The 18,649-nt window shown below is 44.6% G+C and overlaps 1 protein-coding gene across 10 annotated transcripts in view; it reads left to right on the top strand.

Moving 5' to 3' along the window:
- Positions 1-18,649, top strand: part of TNRC6A (trinucleotide repeat containing adaptor 6A) — a 281,908-nt gene that overhangs the window by 105,933 nt on the left and 157,326 nt on the right. For 6 of the 10 annotated variants that reach the window (XM_078664808.1, XM_078664814.1, XM_078664813.1 and 3 more), the window contains 3 exons: positions 173-220; positions 6,628-9,486; positions 11,553-11,723. In XM_078664808.1, coding sequence (XP_078520934.1) covers positions 173-220; positions 6,628-9,486; positions 11,553-11,723 — 3,078 coding nt within the window. The remainder of the gene's footprint in view (positions 1-172; positions 221-6,627; positions 9,487-11,552; positions 11,724-18,649) is intronic. The other 4 variants (XM_078664812.1, XM_078664809.1, XM_078664811.1 and 1 more) reach the window with 1 other exon arrangement.

The raw sequence follows: 18,649 nt of genomic DNA, 5'->3' as shown, positions 1-18,649 counted from the left end.
ATGAAAGGACACTTGTACTGTGCTCAGAAAATGTGTGCTGGAGATGGTTTTTATTTCATTCAGTAGTAACAGCTCAATCTATGTAAGAGACTGGATCTCAAGAGGGGAGAAGTTTCTTATGACCTTGCCAAGGAAAGAAAAGTAACCTTGTTGTAATTTCACTTTCCCCTAGGCATGCCTCCCATTCGGGATTTGGTCAACCACCCCCCTGATCAATCAGGTGATGAACTCTTGCCTACGTTTCTTGTAAGCTGTGTCGAAGCGTTAAATGCTCATGAAGCCACTGCTTTCACTTTTTCATTTGCTTTTTGGTTTCCAGCACATGGGCTCGGTGGCATTCGTCTTTGTGCGTTTGTTGGTGTTCTGGTGCACTGTTCATTCTCGGTGTTTCATGTCAAGGCTGCTGTTAAATTGCATGTCCCTCTGCCTCAATTGCTCACTAGCGGCGCAGAATGATATTGCCGCTGTAATTGAACATTCAGTAGATTTTGACTGTCCAGTCTGTTTCCAAGACTGATGATCATGAAACTGTGGGTGGGTGAAATTTCCTGCTTTGGCAGGGAAGGATTTCATCCAAAAAACAAAAAAAAGTGACTCGAGAACCTGCCTTGTGACTACTTGACCCAGAAGAACATTAATTTGCAACCACTACTGATACCATAATAAACACCGGAGTTGACATCAGGATGAGGGTAGTAAAATGGCAGAGTTCGTAATGTTTTAATTTTTTGGGGCATGCTCCTGGTTTCGAAGCCATCCTTCAAATGATGGTGCCACACATTGTTCATTTTGATATGACTAGGTGTAAGGGAAGGGTGTGTGGAGATTGATGACTAGCTGATGGGAAGGTGTTAGTAAATTGAAAGAACCTTGGTATACCGGAGTAAATAGAGTTTGCATCATCCCGCTGCCTGATTCTTGCATACCAATATAATAGGATTTGCTTCGAAACAGCCCGTCAAGCGATGGGAAGACATCACACATATTGTTTTAGAACATTCCACGTTCACTGAGAAGACAAGTGTTTGAAAAATCAATACTCTTACTCGAATCAAAATAGGTAAATGGAGTATCAGACATACTAGGTCATTCAGGCGTTGGTGCTGTAAATGTTGGCGCTGCCCATCATATTAGAAGGACCAGTGGAAAACCAGAACTGGTCCAGCTCATGTTCAAGGTGCCCACCACTACTTGGGGGATGTGGGGATACCAATTTATGCACAGCCAAAGCCAAACTTCCTTAATGGCCTATATCAGCTGATTAGGCCAGTGGCACAGACACTTGCTGTGTGTCCTTTGTGTTCACAAAGTAATCTCTTGAACCATATTTTGTGGTACAGAGTTTGAAAGGTTTCCAGCTTCCGAGCAAGCAGCTCAAGTCACCAAGGTGCAACCCCAAAACTTGGTTGAAAGTTAGAACTCGTGCAATCCTTTCAGATTTAGGAATAGCGGGTACTGGCTGCTACAAAGTCCTTTGATAACTTTCAGAATCCTTCAACCCTTGTGTGATACTGAAATATAAAATCTGTATGTCCTCTTGGCTAGGCTTTCTCAGATTGTTCTCCAAGAAGGTTTTAGTCTGCTAGACTTGTGCTTGGTCGTCTGAGCTGCATCTCTCTATTTGGACAGATCAGTTAGATGCCGTGGTAATAGCCTTGATTGGCACATCAATATTTAGCCCTTATTCAGTTTCTCTGAGCAGCACCCAAAACACCTGAGCATTGAATCAGTAGAAGAAGTATTTGTCAAGTGGAGTTCTCGTAATTTCAACCAGGTTCAACAGGACACATTTTCCCTGGCATTTTAATACTTGAGTGGAATATAAAGCATTACATAGTCAGCAGAGTGTGTTTTTGAGAGACTAAGTGCAAGCATTCTGAGTTTTTTTTTCTTTCCCCCTTACTCCTGCTACAATTTGAAAGGGACGAATGAGGGAATGTATTTTGTCAGACACAAGCCAGACGTCTTGAGCATAGGTGAAGATTACACTAGGTAGATTAGGGGCAGCTAGACTGATTCTTGGCAGCCTTTTCATCCTGGTTAGTTCTCTGGGATGAGAGTTGGTTGGAATCCATAACGCAGACATGAGTGAAGCTGCTACAGCCCCTACAAAGTGCATGCCAACAGGTCGGCTCCAGAGTCAGGTGAAGCTAGAAATGCTTCATCTCTATTACAGGTAACTGACCTTTTCTGTGCCCTGCAGAATTTATTTTCATATCACTCTGTATACATGCTCATTTCACACAGGTGCCATCATGCATCTTGCACTCTGGGCTACAAGTAAACAGATGGATTACTCCCAAATATGGAAGAATGTCCTGATATTTAGCATGAGCACTGATACCAGTAGCAAGAACAATCTACAAAGTAGTCTACATCTCACACACACGACCAGCCGCCTTATAGTTGAAACTTAAGTTATTCAGACAAATTAGTCCACTCGATTAATTACTTTAAAAATCAAGACTTTAAAGTTGCCCCTTCTATGTTTAAGGGCACACATTCTGGAACAAGCTCCCAAAGAGAACCATAATCCTCCAGGAGCCTTCAAGATTTTAGAAAGGCGTTAAAAACCTGGCTTTTCTTAAAATCATGATTCGGTAATAGCATTTACTAAAATTCACTTGGTTTGTGTATGCTATGTACGAAACTATACCTCCAATGTTTAAGAATATTGTTTAGCATGTAAAGCCACTGCTAAATGCTCTACAATACATGTGGAGCACATCTCTGGGCGTCTTTCAAGATATCAAAACACTCACTCATAGTTGGCACATCAGACAACCCCTTCTTCCAGAATTGTATGCCTCTTGTTAAAAAAAGCATTATAGAAAGGATGTACTACAATTAAGTAGTTTTGTGTTTCTAATGCAGTGTGGATTCTAGGATATGTTTAGGTTTGTTAGCTTGCGTCTCAGGAGCCAACTGCCGTTATTAAATTAGTTGTTTCTTTTGTTTGTGGAGCAGCATGGCTGTAGGGGCTCTCCACACAACCAGTCTAGAAAGGCTGAGCAGAGAAACTTGAGCCATACATTCATTGTGTGTGCTCTTTTCAAATGAAAAATAATCCCTTTCAAAGTCAAAAACATGACATTTTGATCTTGTTTTCTTAAGCTACACATTGCCGATAAGTACATTAATGTTTTTTCAGTATTAAATTAATTTGGGTCTTACCCGATTTATATAAAGGAGGTTTGGACTTTCTTAAGACGAATCGGGCATCGTTGAAAGGAATGCGCATAGAGCTGCATCAAAATGTAAGGCGCGTTTTTAGTTTTTAGGCACTGGTCAATTATTTGACCCTGATGGGTGGTAAATGTATGGGGACTTCTACCAGCAAGTTCAGACACTGTTGTTTGTCTCTCTGGGCATGAAAAGGTCAGGCTGGGGGAATTATGTGCAGCCTTAATAAAATTTGTTTTTTAAATGGGTAAACTTTTGCAACGTGTTTCCAAGACGAGTTTTTAATTCTTCACTAGGAATCCCAGTTCCAGCCTGTTAAATTGAGAGAAAAGGATTTATTTCTGTAGCGCCTTGACATTTATGTACACTGCTACCTGCTTAAATGACTTCAGTACCTCCAAACGTGCAAAGGTTTTCTCCGTTCATGATGTACTCTTCATTCAGTCTGATCCTCTGGAGATTTGACTAGAGGAAGTTAATGCGGTTTCTCTTCAAACAGTACAGTTTATCAACAGTACCTAGTCTGGGGAGGTGCGCTGCGATCCCTGCGTAGAGCATTGCCACGGTCCAGTTGCCTAGAGATGGGGGTCTGGATGATGGTGCGTCTTGAGCTTTGGGTTTAGCCATGTGGATATCTTATGAAGCATGTGGAGGATGAAGGCGAAGGAGTTGACCTGAGTCACCCTGGTTAGCTTGTTGTCCAGCATGATGCTTAGGTTCCTAGCGTGGTCAGTAGCAGGAGTAGATCTGTGTTCCAAGGGCCACCAGGGTGCATCTCATGGAGACCTTTTGTTACCGAAAATGTGTACCTTTGTCTTGACTGTGTTGAACTTCAGTCCTTCATCCAGTTGGCAACGTCTGTCAAGTTGTGGAAGTTGGTCTTGGTGTCTTTGGAGAAGGAGAGTATGTGTTGCGTGTTGTCTGCATAGGAATGATGTTGAGCTCGTGACTTTTGTCGATGCGGGCCAGAGGTGTCCTATGAGTGTTGAAAAGGGTCGGTCTGAGTGAGGATCCGGTCATGTGCTCTGTAACAGGGCCTATTGTACTTTTCCTGGTGTTAGCCTAAGTGTGCACCTCACTGGTCGCGTTAGCTTTGCACAGGTTACTACATAATCACGTTTGCTTCTGCTCCATATTATATGTTCACACAGAACCTGCAGTTTTCTCGTTCTGTTTTTTCCTGGGATTCAGTCAGAATAGCAGACAATGTCAAACAACAATGTCCCTTGTCAGGCGCTCGCACCTAGATCCAACACAGAAATGAAGCTATTTTTTAGTTTATGAACATGTGAACCTTGTCTTATAGAGAGAAGATTACAGCTGTATACGAGATGTAGAGCTTTCATCTGTGTATGCTAAGGTACAGGGTCCGCTGCTAAACCCAAAAATCTTTGCTGTATAATCAGTTTGGCTTCTGTAGAAGAGGAGTTCAGGTATTCTGTCTGATATGACAGGGCTTTTCATAATACATGATTTGACAATGCTGATGTTATTTTTACTAGCTTTCAGATGAAGAACTAGATTCTTAAATTTGGACTGATGAAGACAAACTCTGCAGGAAAGTCCATATCTGCTGGTTCCTCTTCGAGAACTAAAGAATGCTCAAACATTCATCTTTCAAAATGTTTCCAGTCTGTAAAAATAGTTTTAAAGTCTTAACTCAGATTTCACTGTGGTTTAAATAGTTGGTCAGACAAGTGCATATGTTGATGTTTGGGTCTTCTATTGTTTCCCTCTCATGGACCACTCGTGATACACATTAGGAATGTCGTAGGATGTAAACTTATTGACCGAAAAGATTAGTGTTCTCAAATCAAAATGTGTATTCAACAACTGGAAGAAGCACAGCTGCCATAGTTAATATGCATGCAGCTGTCTAGCTATTGTCTATATGCGTGTAGCAGTGTATTTAGTTGGGCTACTGTGCACTCTACTGTAAAGTACAAAAGAGCTCAACAGAATGGTCTACAATACAATTTAAAGGGTTGCAAAAAAAACTGCAGCGGGACTAGTACACAAAAGCAATTACTAGTCATGACTGAGGATGCTGTCTTACTGATTGATATACAAGCTGGGAAGATTGTTTTGATGAGCTCTGGAGCTGGATTTTAATTTTAGTATCTTTCTCTTGGCACTCAACCCTGTAGCAAAGTGTTTAACCTTGTTTGACCATTGATGCTACTTTCATTTTTTTGTTTTAACTGTAGAAGTATAAAATCACTGACCAGTATTTGCCCAAGCATACCCATATGAAAAGGCAATGTATTGGTCAAGTGTGCAATCCCTTTTTTAAAAAGGTGTCCTTTAAAACAATTTTGGGTAAAAAAAAAAAACTACAACCCCCTTGCTTGCACTTTTTGTAAAACTGCCCGTTTCAAATCTGCATAAACAATACATAGTACAAAGAAAACTGAAATTGCTCATTACCTGCAGTTGATTCCATTGGAAATGTTTAAAATTCTGCTGCGGTTCCAGCAACATGGCATTGATGTGACTCATGTTTGTCATGAATGTACAGTATTTGCTTGTCTAGTTCTTTCCTAGAACTGTGGGGGACAGTACAGTGCAGCACTATTAGATCTACAGATAATCTGCTGCGATTAAGATTATGGGTTTCAGGCAACATTTCATACGTTTTCTAAAACGGGTGAGGATGATGTTTGTGAATTAACAGAACGTCATTAACCCCTTCGATGCTGATGACGAGCTCAGCTCGTCATCAGCTACGGCGCTCGTGTGCTGATGACGAGCTGAGCTCGTCATGTAACGCGGGTGTTTGAAAAATCCAGCGCACAGCGGGAAAACCGCTAGCGCGCAAGAGGTTAATTCAACTTTCAGTACCAATATCCAAAATTGCAATGAAAAATCCTGAAGAAAACAATTTTATCTCATAAATGGAACATCAAATGCCATGAGGGAATACACATTTTCCACATGTTAAAATCACATTAAAATTAACCACTATTCCTAACAGTGTCAACACCATTGACTAAAATCTATTATGTTCTTTTTTATATGGTAATTTTATTAATGTAACCTTCCACGTATGTAATACATAGACCAAACATGCACACTAACAGATTTTATGATTTGTACTCAAAATCTCGAATCTTACTTGTGATAATATTATCCAAGGTAAGTGCGTGGGTGTATGCACGAACAGGTAGTTCTCATGTTAGGTGAAGGCTTTGTCTTAGTACCTCTAGACTTAAAATGTTTTATACTTGAACTGGTTTTGTTGGGGACTCAGAAGCTGATTAATATATATATATTTTTAAATATACACTATTGAAATTGATTGAACACAAATGTTTATATCACAACTGATCCCTGTGCCTATGTCAAGAGTTTGCAATCGGTTCTGCTTTGTTGTCTGTATGTGTCAGAAATGTATATGTGTCACTTAGAATTCTTTTCTGACTGATGGTTTTATTTCCTACCTAGATCTGAACCACAACGGTCTAGGATCTCACTATGACAATTCACACTGGGGACCGGTCTCTTCCAACAGTGACTCCAGCACAAATTGGGACAATGTTATTGTAGACGGTTCTGACAAAGAGGCCTGGCCATCAATCACGGGCAGTGACTCGGAGCTGGCTTCAGAATGTATGGATACTGACTCTGCCTCAACCTCTGGGTCTGAGAAGAACCTCCACATTATGGCTTCAGGGAGTACAATGAGTGAATTAGATGGCAGCAGGAATGGTATTGGGTATGGTCCTCCAAGCAAGTTCATGGTTGGTAGCAACAGCAATAATGTGGTCAACGGAAGTATTAATGGTCCGTGGGGTGCCTCCCACGGGGCCATCCTAAGCACATCTCAAGGTTCTGTCGACGGTCCCGAGAGCATATCTGAACGCAGGCACAACCGGATCAATGCTTGGGGCACCGTCGGCTCTTCAGCAAAAGGAGGGATAAATCCAAGCACTTTGAATTCTAATGGTAACCACGGTGCCTGGCCCAATCCGGAGAGCAATGGACATACCCCAAATGGGCCTGTTGGGGGAACTAATTCTGGCACAAAGATGCAGTCCAGTACCATAGGTCAGGTGCCTAACAATCAGAGTATTAACTCTAAGGTGGGTAGTTCCACCCATGGCTCCTGGGGAAGCCTGCAGGAGTCTTGCCACTCAGAAGTAAATGGTACAAGGAAGGTTTCTTTCAGTGGGCAACCTCAAAACCTTCACACTGAAACAACTGGACCAAATAACACTACTAACTTTACGACCTCTAGTTTACCAAACTCTGCTAGTTCTATGCAGATGAACGAGCAGCCTAAGACTCCAGGACACGGATCGTGGCGTGCGAATGGTGCAAATCATTCTGCGTTTCCCACCCCTTCAAATTCCAATGGCACTTCCAATCCTCACCTGAGTAATGGTGAGGTAAAAAATGGCGCATCATATGGTACTACATGGAGCGTCTCCAGCGCTAATTACTCCGGAGACAAATGTTCAGTCCCTAATGGGCAAGCTAATTGTGACACTGTGAATGCAACTTTAATGCAGCCTGGCATTAACGGGCCCTGCGTATCGAACCAGAAAACTAATGGTGAGAAAAGTGGGTCATGGGAGCAAAGCACTTCCCATCCCCATATTATGCAGTGGGGAACCGGAAATGGGGATACCTCTGGTGGAGATCGAAGAGGGTGGGGAAATCCAGCACAAAACTCTGGCACTAATGTATCCAATGGGGAATGGAGCAAATTTCCTAACAATCAGCATTCCAATGATGGTGCAAATGGAACGAAGAATAAGAAGCTAACCAATGGCTGGAAGTCCACTGATGAGGATGAAGATGCCAGCAGCCAGAATCAGCAGAACAATATGTGGGCCAAAGGTACGGAACGTGGGGGCAGTCGAGGCAGTACTGAGAGCAGCACAGGAAGCCAGCACGAGAAAGAGTCTGACGATGGTTCTAGCCAAGAGAGAAGGAAAGTTGATCAGCAGGCATTGCTCAACAGTATTGTAAACCGAGCAGACCTTGATCCCCGAGTCCTCTGCAACACTGGCTGGGGTCAGACACCAATAAAACAGAATACTGCCTGGGAAACTGAAGCTGCTTCACATAGGGCGGAGAAAAAGACTGACATCGGAACTGAAGCCTGGGGTGGTGCCGCAACAGCACCTAACTCTGGATGGGTGGGAAGGCCGAGCCCTATTTGCAATGATACCTCATCAGCCTCGGGGTGGGGGGATCCAAAGTCTGCTACAGGGTGGAGGGACACCAAAGGCTCAGCCAGCCAGGGTGGGTGGGAAGAGGATACTTCCACTGCTGCTGCTACAGGAATGTCAAAGGGCAATCAATCATGGGGAAATGGCAAAGAGGACAAACCTACATGGAATGATGCACAAAAGGTCAAACAGGGATGGACAGATGGACCTAAGCCTCACCCAAGCTGGGGTTCACCGGCTGTTGACGGCTGGGAGGAGAACTCCCAAAGTAACAATTGGGGGGACTCTCAGAAAGCAAGCTCATCTGGTAGTAGCAGTGACAAATCGCCATCTGGTTGGAATGACCCCAATCGGTCAACTTCTAACTGGGGGAACAGTAATAATCCAAATCAGAGTAGTACTTCGAGTTGGGGTGACTCAGCAAAAGGCAATCAGTCCCAAGGCTGGGGCGGAGAAGCTGCAAAGGGTAGCCAGTCCCAGAGGTGGGGTGGCGACCAAGCCAAGATCAGCCAGTCACAGGGTTGGAGCAGGGACTCTGCAAAAACTGGCCAGTCCCAAGAGTGGGGTGGTGAACAGACTAAGGTTGGCCCTACTCAGGGGTGGGGGGTTGACCCAGCTAAAGTTGATCAGTCACAGGGCTGGGGGTCGGAGGCTGTAAAAGCTGGTATGTCTCAAGGGTGGGGTGATGACATTTCAAAAGTCGGGCAGTCTCCGGGTTGGGGGACAGAGTCTACAAAACCTAGCCAGCCTACAGCGTGGGAGGAATCTTCCAAGTCAAGCAACCCCTCTGAGTGGAACAAGCACCAGGAAAAATCTGGATCAAGGGGAGCACCACCTGGCACTAATAAACCCTCAGGCTGGTTGGGTGGACCGATACCGACTTCATCCAAGGAAGAGGAACCTACAGGATGGGAAGAGCCTTCACCAGAATCAATACGTCGTAAAATGGAGATCGATGATGGGACTGCTGCTTGGGGGGACCCGAGTAAATACAACAGCAAAAATGTCAACCTGTGGAATAAGAATGCACCAAACAGTAACAACACTTCAGAGCAGATGGTCCAGAGCCTTCCTCAACCACCGCCTACAAGTGCCATGCCAATAAAGGAAAGCAGTAGCACATCAGGTGAGTCTCCTTTCAATAGTGGCAGACACTATAGATTTATCATGGCCATGCTTATATGTAACTATCGCTGTCAAGCTTGATGCCTTTATTAGAACGTTTGTTTTAACCTTGTGTTCTATTTAGGCCAAATGGCATTCTAAAGAAGGAGACTAAAAAGAGCTACATGGTGAACTGCAGTGTGTGCGTAGTTTTGGTACTTTCATTTTATATATGCTGTTAAATTCCTTATGCCCACTGTGCATCTTTCTCTAATACCCTTTAATCAGTTTCCTCTATTGATTAGACTCTCAAGTTGTACATGGTGGCTTTGTTGAATACCCTTTAATCAGTTTCCTCTATTGATTAGACTCTCAAGTTGTACATGGTGGACAGATGTCCAGCCAGTCGTCCTACCTCCTGGTATGGCAATAGACCTGTATTAGCTAGTCTGACGACCAGTCGTGCCTTCAGTTGTTGCAAGGTGTCACATTGGATCCATCGAATACTAGCACTGCTGATGGACATTCTATTTTGTTACGGCAGTCAAATATCATAAAACTATACATACGTAAAGTAATACAACCCATGTCTCTATAGCTTACTACTCGATGTCCAGATTTGTTTCTGGTATTTTCCTGGCCCTATCACTATCAAAGGAGAAAGAGAGAGGACTAGGTAGCTAGTCCGTTTCCCCAGGGCTTTATATGTGAAATCAATAAGGACTAGCCTATTTGTGAATTTGCATAGACTAATAACTGGATCACTGTTACCATTAAAAAAGGCTGTCGGATGTTATAGGAGTGTTAACTAGGGTCTCCTACACCCAGGTGTGGTCTACATGTTTCAGTCAGGCCTTTATGATTAAAAATGGCTTTCCTCCGGACCAAAGTGACTAGGTGTACAGAAACTTTCGGTCAGTGCGTTGAACCTCTTGTTGTCTCTGCGGCCTCCGAAAGTTTCGGTCCACTCCTCTGCCGGACTACTCCATGGGGCTAATTTGGCAACAAGCCAACTAATGCTCTAAGAGGGAATCCCCCTCACACATGTAAAGCACCTTAGCGAGTGCTACACATTTTCAAAATTACACAATCATTTAAAATTAAGTAACTTGCACCTACACACTTTGGTCCTGAGGAAAGCCAGTTTGTCATAAAGGTCTGGCTGAAACATGTAGACCACACCTGGATGTAGGATACCCTAATTAACACTCCTGTAACATCCAACAGCCTTTTTTTAATGCTAACAGTGACCCAGTTATTAAAATATAATTTACCCTCGGGTACTGGGATACCTGTATAGCTTTTTAACTTTCACCTTCACGTCACTACTCTGCACACTCAGAAACATACCTGCTCTGCTGTATTCAGGTGTCGAAGCACACCCGGGACACGCTCGGTGTCACTGGGTGGGCCCGATGATGAAGCATGCCACCAACCAGGTTGGTGGGTGAGGGCTTAATGAACAAACAAAAGGGTTTGTACCCTGTCTTACAGTCTCGAGTCTATGCAAATGCACAAATAGGCTAGTCCTTATTGATTTCACATTTTCCTGGCCATGCCAGATTAATTTTTTAATATTTTCTTCATTTATCACCACTTCTCATTTAATGCAAGTTGTGCGCTTTACTTCTTTTCGGTATGCTAACTCTTAATCTGGCACTTTGAATATATCCGAGCAGATTTGGCAGATGTTCACTTGTGATGTTGAGTCTGTACACATTGTTGCCCTCCATCCCGCCTGCCCCTCAAACTCTCAATCACACCCTTAGGTTATCTTGACTTTTGAGCTGCATCCACCATTTTCTGTAGTCTTTTTAGTCTCGAGTGAGTTTGGTCTTCAGAGAAAGAGGTATGCCTGCATAATTCAATTTTGGTTTTATAAATAGCTTCAGTTGGAAATTTAAGGTTGTCTTGGAAAAAATAGTTGTTTTCGATTTAATGTTTTCACTGGATGTCTTAAAAGCCACTTTAGTTCAGATCTTATTTAATATGCACATTGAACGTTTTCTTTTCCCATACACTTGCAATACACGTTTTGACATTTTTGGCTGTCACAGATTAACTCTGTTTTCTCTTGTTTTATTGAAGGTTGGGGGGAACCCTGGTCAGAAACTCCTACTCCGGCTGCTCCGGTGGATAATGGAACATCTGCTTGGGGAAAGCCTATGGAAACAAATAGTGGCTGGGGACAGCACAACACTGATGCTTCTTCTGGTTGGGGAAATGCTCCTATCGGGCATTTGGCTCCAAGCAAACCTGGTATGGCTTACAATAGTTATTATGCTCCATTACAGATTGAACCACTGGGAGAGTGGGGCAGAGATTGTTTGACCTTTATTTTAACACTAGCCTCACAATGCAGCTTCTGATTTTGTTGGTGTTGAATTTGTATAATGCTACATACCCGTAACTGTGTGCTAAAGTGCACCACTGATGGGTAGCATTATAACTTCATGGAGTGCTAAGTATGGAGAAGTTGGTCATATTGCGTATTCGGGTAGTGTTTAGATGTATTGTTCTAGAGCTAGAGGAGTTTGGTTATTGTGCTCGGTAAATTTAAAATGAGAGACTGGATTCTTAAGCATTAGATATTTGAATATTGTTTGGCCTATGTTGTATATTTTTGCGATGTCCTACTGAGTATGTGAGAAAAAATAGGAGCGAAAATACACCTTTTACTTTGTGTCCTCTAGTTCGGACCACATTAAACGGGGTCATACGAAGATTGCCCAGAAGTAAAAGGTTACTCTTGAGTAGTGAAAACTTGCATCCAAAAAACGAATTGCTCTGAAGTCCATTCTGGAAGAGGGGAGAAGCAATTCGAAGGAATGGACATAATGCGACCAATCATAGCTTATGCTCTGAGGTGTCCACCTATATATATAGCAGGAATCCTTCCATAGCAAGGAGTATTGTTTTACCCATCATGGTATTATTTGACCAATCATCTTGGTTTCTGTGGCTTGACCAAGGAACCAGCCTTAAACAAGCAGCCATCCTTTAAGCTTTTGGGGGGGTCTACCCTCTTGTGGCAAGGATCATCCACTTGGGAATTGCAATATATAATTGTTGTAGCCTACTGCAGTATACAACCTTGGCTCTAATGCTCTGAAGGGTCCTCTGGTTATGGCAGAATATGACTGATAGTGGCAGCCGGCAATAGTACGTGCTCTGATGGGTCAGAGGAGGAACCATTATATGAGCAACCAAAGAATGTGTCTGTCAAATCCACCCAGGTGTGTCAGGAATTAACCCATTGGAATGGGCATTGTACAAGCATCAGGTGGCCTATTCTGAAATTTCTCTGTGGAAGATTGGAGGAGCAACAATTAGAACTGGGCTTAATACAACTTATCATATTGTATGGATTGAAGGGTCCACCCAGGAGTAGCAGTGGGAAAACGTATGGGAATAGGTGACATACAACCTGGCATAGTTTATACTATGGGGCATAGAGCTGCCCACATAAATGGGTATTGCCCAGACAGCCTTAGTGTGGTTTGAGGACACCGCCTAGAAGTGGCAGGGAAGAAAACCTGGGGATTTTGCATCCTACAATCAGTCATGTGTCCCTCATAAGGATCCTGCCGCAAGCCCCATAGTAGGAAGCCATTGGAAACAACCTGGCATAGTGTATAAACTTGATGGTTTCACTGTGGCGAGAGGAACCAACCATTATGTGAACAGCTACGTTGTAAGCTTTACGGGATCCAATCAGTTGATTCAGAGGACTAAGGATAAGGATGGGCATTTGGCAAATATCCAGGCTATATGGATGCCAGGGAATTGAATGTACTCTTACGACAGGTGAGGTAATGGCAAAGACTTTGTTCAAAGAAAGGTGGTGTGAATAGTGCACATGTTCTGCCGCAAGGCCCTTAAAGGACGGAAACTGGGACGAGTCCTTATCTTAAGGAGATGCTGCCCAATGAAACACAATGGTTATTGTCCCCATCTGTAAGTACCAAAGCTAGTGTTCAGGAATAAACACATTGAACAATTGATTCTGGGTACTATTGTGGACGACATTTCGATCCTAAGAGGAATGTTAATATCATTATCAGGACATACACAATTAAGCCTGAGACAGAGAGAGTGTTACGGCATATGCAACCCAGTTCCAACTACGGATGGATGGCAGACTTCCCATGTCCATGTGTGGAATTATTCACAGGGCCGAAGGGATGAGTGCTTGGTCGGCCGAGGTGTGGAGGATGACCACGACCTGACCTATTCATCTTTGAAAGTCCACCTAGCCACCATAGTTGCATACAGCAGAACAATATTGGGAAATAGCTTCTTCACCTTTCCGGCTGGGAAAAGAATACTGAAATTTTATTTTATTTTTATTTTGAAAGTTTTATATAGCGCGAACAAGATCTTTGCAGATATCAGAGCGCTTTACAAGGGCATGGGGGTAAAAAATACAAAGTAATAAAGCGTATATACAGAGTAATATATGAGGTAGTTAGGTACAAGGTGCTAGTTACATAGGTGGGATAAAGGACATGAGGTAGGTAACAGGTGAGGTAGTGTCGGTACACAGTGTATAGACAGACAATTGCGTCAATAGTATAAAGTGCAATAATAAGGAGCATATACTTGCTTAAGCGTGTTTAGAATATTTAGAGTTTAAAGGAGGGTACAGTTGAGGTAGGTGTGAGCAGGGTGTATAGTCCCACAGGTGCGAGAGTAGTAAGGAACGTTGAGATGGAGAGGGTAAAGTGTGCAAAGTCAACCAGGTGCGTCAATAATATAACAATATACATAATCAACCAGGTGCATCAAACATTATAACAAAATACAAAGAGTGAGCGTATAAAGTTAAGTAATTCGAAAACACGGGTGGCACAGTAGACCAGGGTCGGGAAGGACTTGCAAGGCAGATTCATGAGTGATACGGAGCAATAGATCATGTGTATTTTGCCATGAGGATCGCTTTAACTTCCCTCTTAAAGATTGTTTCGGAGGAGATGAGCCTTGTTTCCGGAGGGAGTGAGTTCCAGATCCTGGGTGCCATTCCTGAAAAGGAGCGTTTATAAGTTTTTTCCTTCCGAAATCTTCGAGGTTTCAGCAAAAGATTGTTTGTGCCTCTAGTAGTTCGGGAGCCACCCGAAATTGTCAGCTTTTGAGTGAGATAGGCGGGTGAATTCCGGTGCACAGCCTTGTGTGTCATGCAAGCGATTTTCAGTTGTATTCTGGCTTCAAAAGGTAGCCATTTCAGTGATTTAAAGTCCGGGGAGATGTGCGAGTGTTTTTTTGAGCCAGTGACGAGTCTCGCTGCGGCGTTAAGGGATGCTCTTAGGGGTGCCGTTGTAGTTAGGGGGAGCCCGCGGAGGGCGGTGCTACCGTAATCTATGTGCGGGATGACTATAGATTGTACTGCAGTTTGGAAGTCTTTGGCAGGAAGGAAGGGTTTGAGTTTTCTCAGGGTATTGATTTGAAAGTTCGCTCCTTTGGTTGCCTTGCTGATGTGCTGCTGCATGTTGAGATTGGTGTCCAGTGTTATGCCTAAAGATTTTGCTGAGTCAACTACGATGGGCTGTACATTTAGAGCCGTTAAATGCTTAAGCCATGTTTGAGCCGTGGATATTTTAGCTGGAGGTGAGATCAGGAGGAACTCGGTCTTCAGAGCATTGAGTTTGAGGTGATTCTCAGAAAGCCAGGATTGGGTGTTTCTGATCGTGGTGTTCAGAAGCATGATGTCCTTGGGAGATTGTATTTTGAGATAAAGTTGGGTGTCGTCGGCATACATGTGAAAGTGCACATTAGATGCCTGTAGCAACGTAGTGAGAGGTTCCATAACTAGGTTGAACAGTGTTGGGGAGAGGGAGGATCATTGAGGGACGCCTAGCGATACAGGTACCGAAGAGGACAGCAGGTTGTTGCTTTTGAATCTTTGTGTCCGGTTGTTTAGAAATGAGGTGAACCACTTTAGAACAGTCCCAGATATGCCCATTCTTGTGTTTAACAGTTCGAGTAAGTTCTCATGTTTAACTGTATCGAATGCTGAGGAGAGATCCAGAAGGATGATGAGGCAGGTATCGTTTTGGTCTAGGATTTGGAGGGCATCGTCCACTATGTGAGTCATGGCAGTTTCGGTGCTGTGCCCTGCTCGGAAGCCTGACTGTTGAGCGTTTAGGAGATCAAACTTATCTATGTGTTTAGTCAGTTGTTGTTGTACACATTTTTCCAGCAGTTTAGCGAGAGTGGGAATGTTTGTAATAGGGCGGTAATTGTTTAGATCAGTGGGGTCTGCTGTTGGTTTTTTCAGTAGCGGAGTGACTTGCCCTACTTTGAGGGCGTTGGGGATGGATCCTTGTTGAAGAGAGCTATTGATAATCTTTGACCAGAGTGGGAGAAGCCAAGGGGAAAAGTCTTTTACAGCGTTAGCAGGAAGGGGGTCAGAGAGGTGATTGGAAGGTTTCAAGGTGTTGAGCAGTCTGCCAATTTCTTCTTCGGAGTAGGTGTCAAAGGCTGACCAAGTAGCATTGTTCTTTGGTTGAGGCACTGCTGTGTGTCGGGGGTTGGAGTACAGGATAGCGTCATTGAGGAGATCGCTTCTTATTCTCTCAGTTTTTTGGATAAAGAAGGCAGAGAAGTCTTCGCAGGAAGGAGTATCGCCCATGGAGCTGGGTGTCTGGGGTTGCTCTTTGGATTGTGTTCTGACTAACTCAAACAGTTTTTTGGGACGGTTTTTAGCTTGGGCGAGTTGGAGGCTGAAGAAGTTTCTTTTTGAGCGTTTTATTTTCCTGAAGTAGGCGTTTCTCTGTATCTTTAGACTTTTTAGGTGCACTGCAGAAGGGGCTGATCTCCAGGTGCGCTCTGCCATTCGCATGGCTCGTCTATCCTCATTGAGGCTACCGTCATACCATGGGTTGGAAGTCTTCTTGGACGAGACTCTTTTCAGTTGCATGGGCGCCGCCTCATTGATTATTGTGGACATAGTATTGAGATAGTAGTCAGTCAGAAGTTGAACGTCTGAAACGCCGGGAGGGGGAAGTAGGCGATTGCAGCTGTTAGGCGGTAGGGAGTTTGGATTGAGTTTCTTCAAGTCTCTTTTCCACACTTTGTGCTTAGGGGGTTGAACTGAGTTAAGTCTGATTTTTTCCTTGATGAGGAAGGAGACAATGTAGTGATCTGACCAGTCACAAGGTTGGATTGATTCCAGTTGAATAGCGCCCTCTTTGGAGATGATAAGGTCAAGGGTTGAACCTCTCTCATGGGTCGGGTTATTGCATATTTGGTTGAGATCAAGTGCGTTGAGAAAGCTTTTGAGGCTGTTTACCACTGCGTCACTGCTGTCATTCCAGTGGAGATTGTAGTCGCCAAGGAAAATTTGGGTGTGCTGCCGTCCTGAGTTGGCTGATATTGTATCCATGAGTTGTTGGACGAAGGAGATATTGTCCCCATGTGGGTGGTATATAATGTGGAGTGAGCATACCGGTTTGCTTTCGATGATGATATCGAGGCAGAGGTATTCACAGGAAGTAAGAGAGGGGACGGCCACTTTGGAGACTGAGAGGTTGCTTCTGTAGATGCAAGCAATTCCACCGCCTGTCTTTATGGCCCTGTCAAGTCTAATGATACAGTAGTTGGGAGGGACTAGGATATCCAGTATAGGTGTGGAGGAATCAGACAGCCACGTTTCAGTCAGAATGGCTAGGTCCAGTTCCCGGGACGTGATGAGGTCGGCGACCTCCGTGGAATGTCTTTGGGCCGATCTGCAGTTGAGAAGTATGCATTTAAGGCTAGGGGTGCATTGGGTGGAGGACGATTCCGTAATGAGGGGTACATTAGTGAGGTTGTTGGGGACAGCGCCTCTGTTGTTATCCTTTTGTTGCCTAAGGGGGTTGGATATAATCGTTGGGATGGACCTGTTGTTGGTAGCTAGTGGCTTTTGGGGAGCCGGGTGGTAAGAGTGGAGAAGGGTGTGTACGTCATGGTCAGAGATCGGGTTGGAGGTGCGTCTGGGGCGATTGGTGGTATTGCAAGAGGGGGTAGAAGTCCAATGTGGGGGAAGATGTGTGTTAAGGCGAGTAGGAGGAGAGGAGGAAGTGTTGTTAGGAGGAGAAGGGGGAGTACTGCGCTTGGTAGTGATGAGATTGCAATTGTTACTGCGATTGTTAGTATTGCGAGGGGGGATAGAGGTCCGGTGTGTGGACTGTTGTGTGGTAGGGCGGGTAGGGGGTGAGGGGGAAGTGGTGTTAGGTGTGGTAGGGGTGTTGATGTGGTGGTGTCTGGGGTGTGTGAAGAGCAACTCTTTAATGGAGTGTACTTCTTCTTTCAATTGGAGGAGGGTAGACATAATAGTGTCCAAGGTGATGATGGGTGCGGTGTTGGGGGGGGGGGGGGTACTGGCGCTGAACCGGCACATACGTTGACCGGGGGCAGTCCGGGTGGAGAGTCGGAACTGATGAGGGTGTTGGGGGCGTTGGGGGCGTTAGCGAGAGGGTAGGTGTTGGGAAGCGCATCCGTGCTAGGGGGGGAGCGGAAAAAGGGGGTGATGTGAAGGCTGGCTGTTGTGGGGGAGGATGTGGGGTATTGAGGAGTGAGCGAGGGGGGTGGGAGGTTGATGGAGGGGTGCAGGCTAGATGTGGTGGGAGTGCTAAGTGTGGGGGGGGCAGAAGTCGGAGAGAGAGTCATGTGTGTGGTGCCATTGGGGGAGATGGGGTGCTCCGAGAAAAAATGTGCGGGGGAAGGTACGGGAGTGCACAGTGTGGAGGGGGAGACAGGAGGAAGAGCGGAGGTACGAAGGTTAGTAGGAAAGCTGGGAAAGCGAGTGGTGTGTGTGTAGGGACCAGGTCTATGTCTGTGAATGAGGGGCGGGGAGGGGTAGCTGCGAGGGGCAGGTGATTGACTGTGGAGCAGGGTGTGAAGGTCAGGTGTGAGTCTTCTTGCTGCTGAACTGTGTTAGGAGAGTTAAGGGTGGGGGCTGTGACGTTAGGGGAGGTGGGACAGGGGGTGATATGCGTGTAAGTCCGAGTGTTGGAAGGTGCTCTTTGAGAGAGGGGAACATGTTGTCCAGTAGTTCCAGGTTCCTGTCTATCGCTTGAATTAAAACAATCCCGTTGTTGTAAATAGTGATGGTGGTTCTGCCTGGGAGGAGTTGGGACGATGTGATGGAGAGTGTTAGGCCATGTGCGGATTTCCTGGTGGTGGAGACGGTGAATAGGAATGGACTT

Source organism: Lissotriton helveticus, chromosome 10, assembly GCF_964261635.1.
Source record: "Lissotriton helveticus chromosome 10, aLisHel1.1, whole genome shotgun sequence".
Lineage (NCBI taxonomy): Eukaryota > Metazoa > Chordata > Amphibia > Caudata > Salamandridae > Lissotriton > Lissotriton helveticus.
The sequence above is the reverse complement of the archived record's forward strand: the minus strand, read 5'-3'. Positions and strand labels throughout refer to the sequence as shown.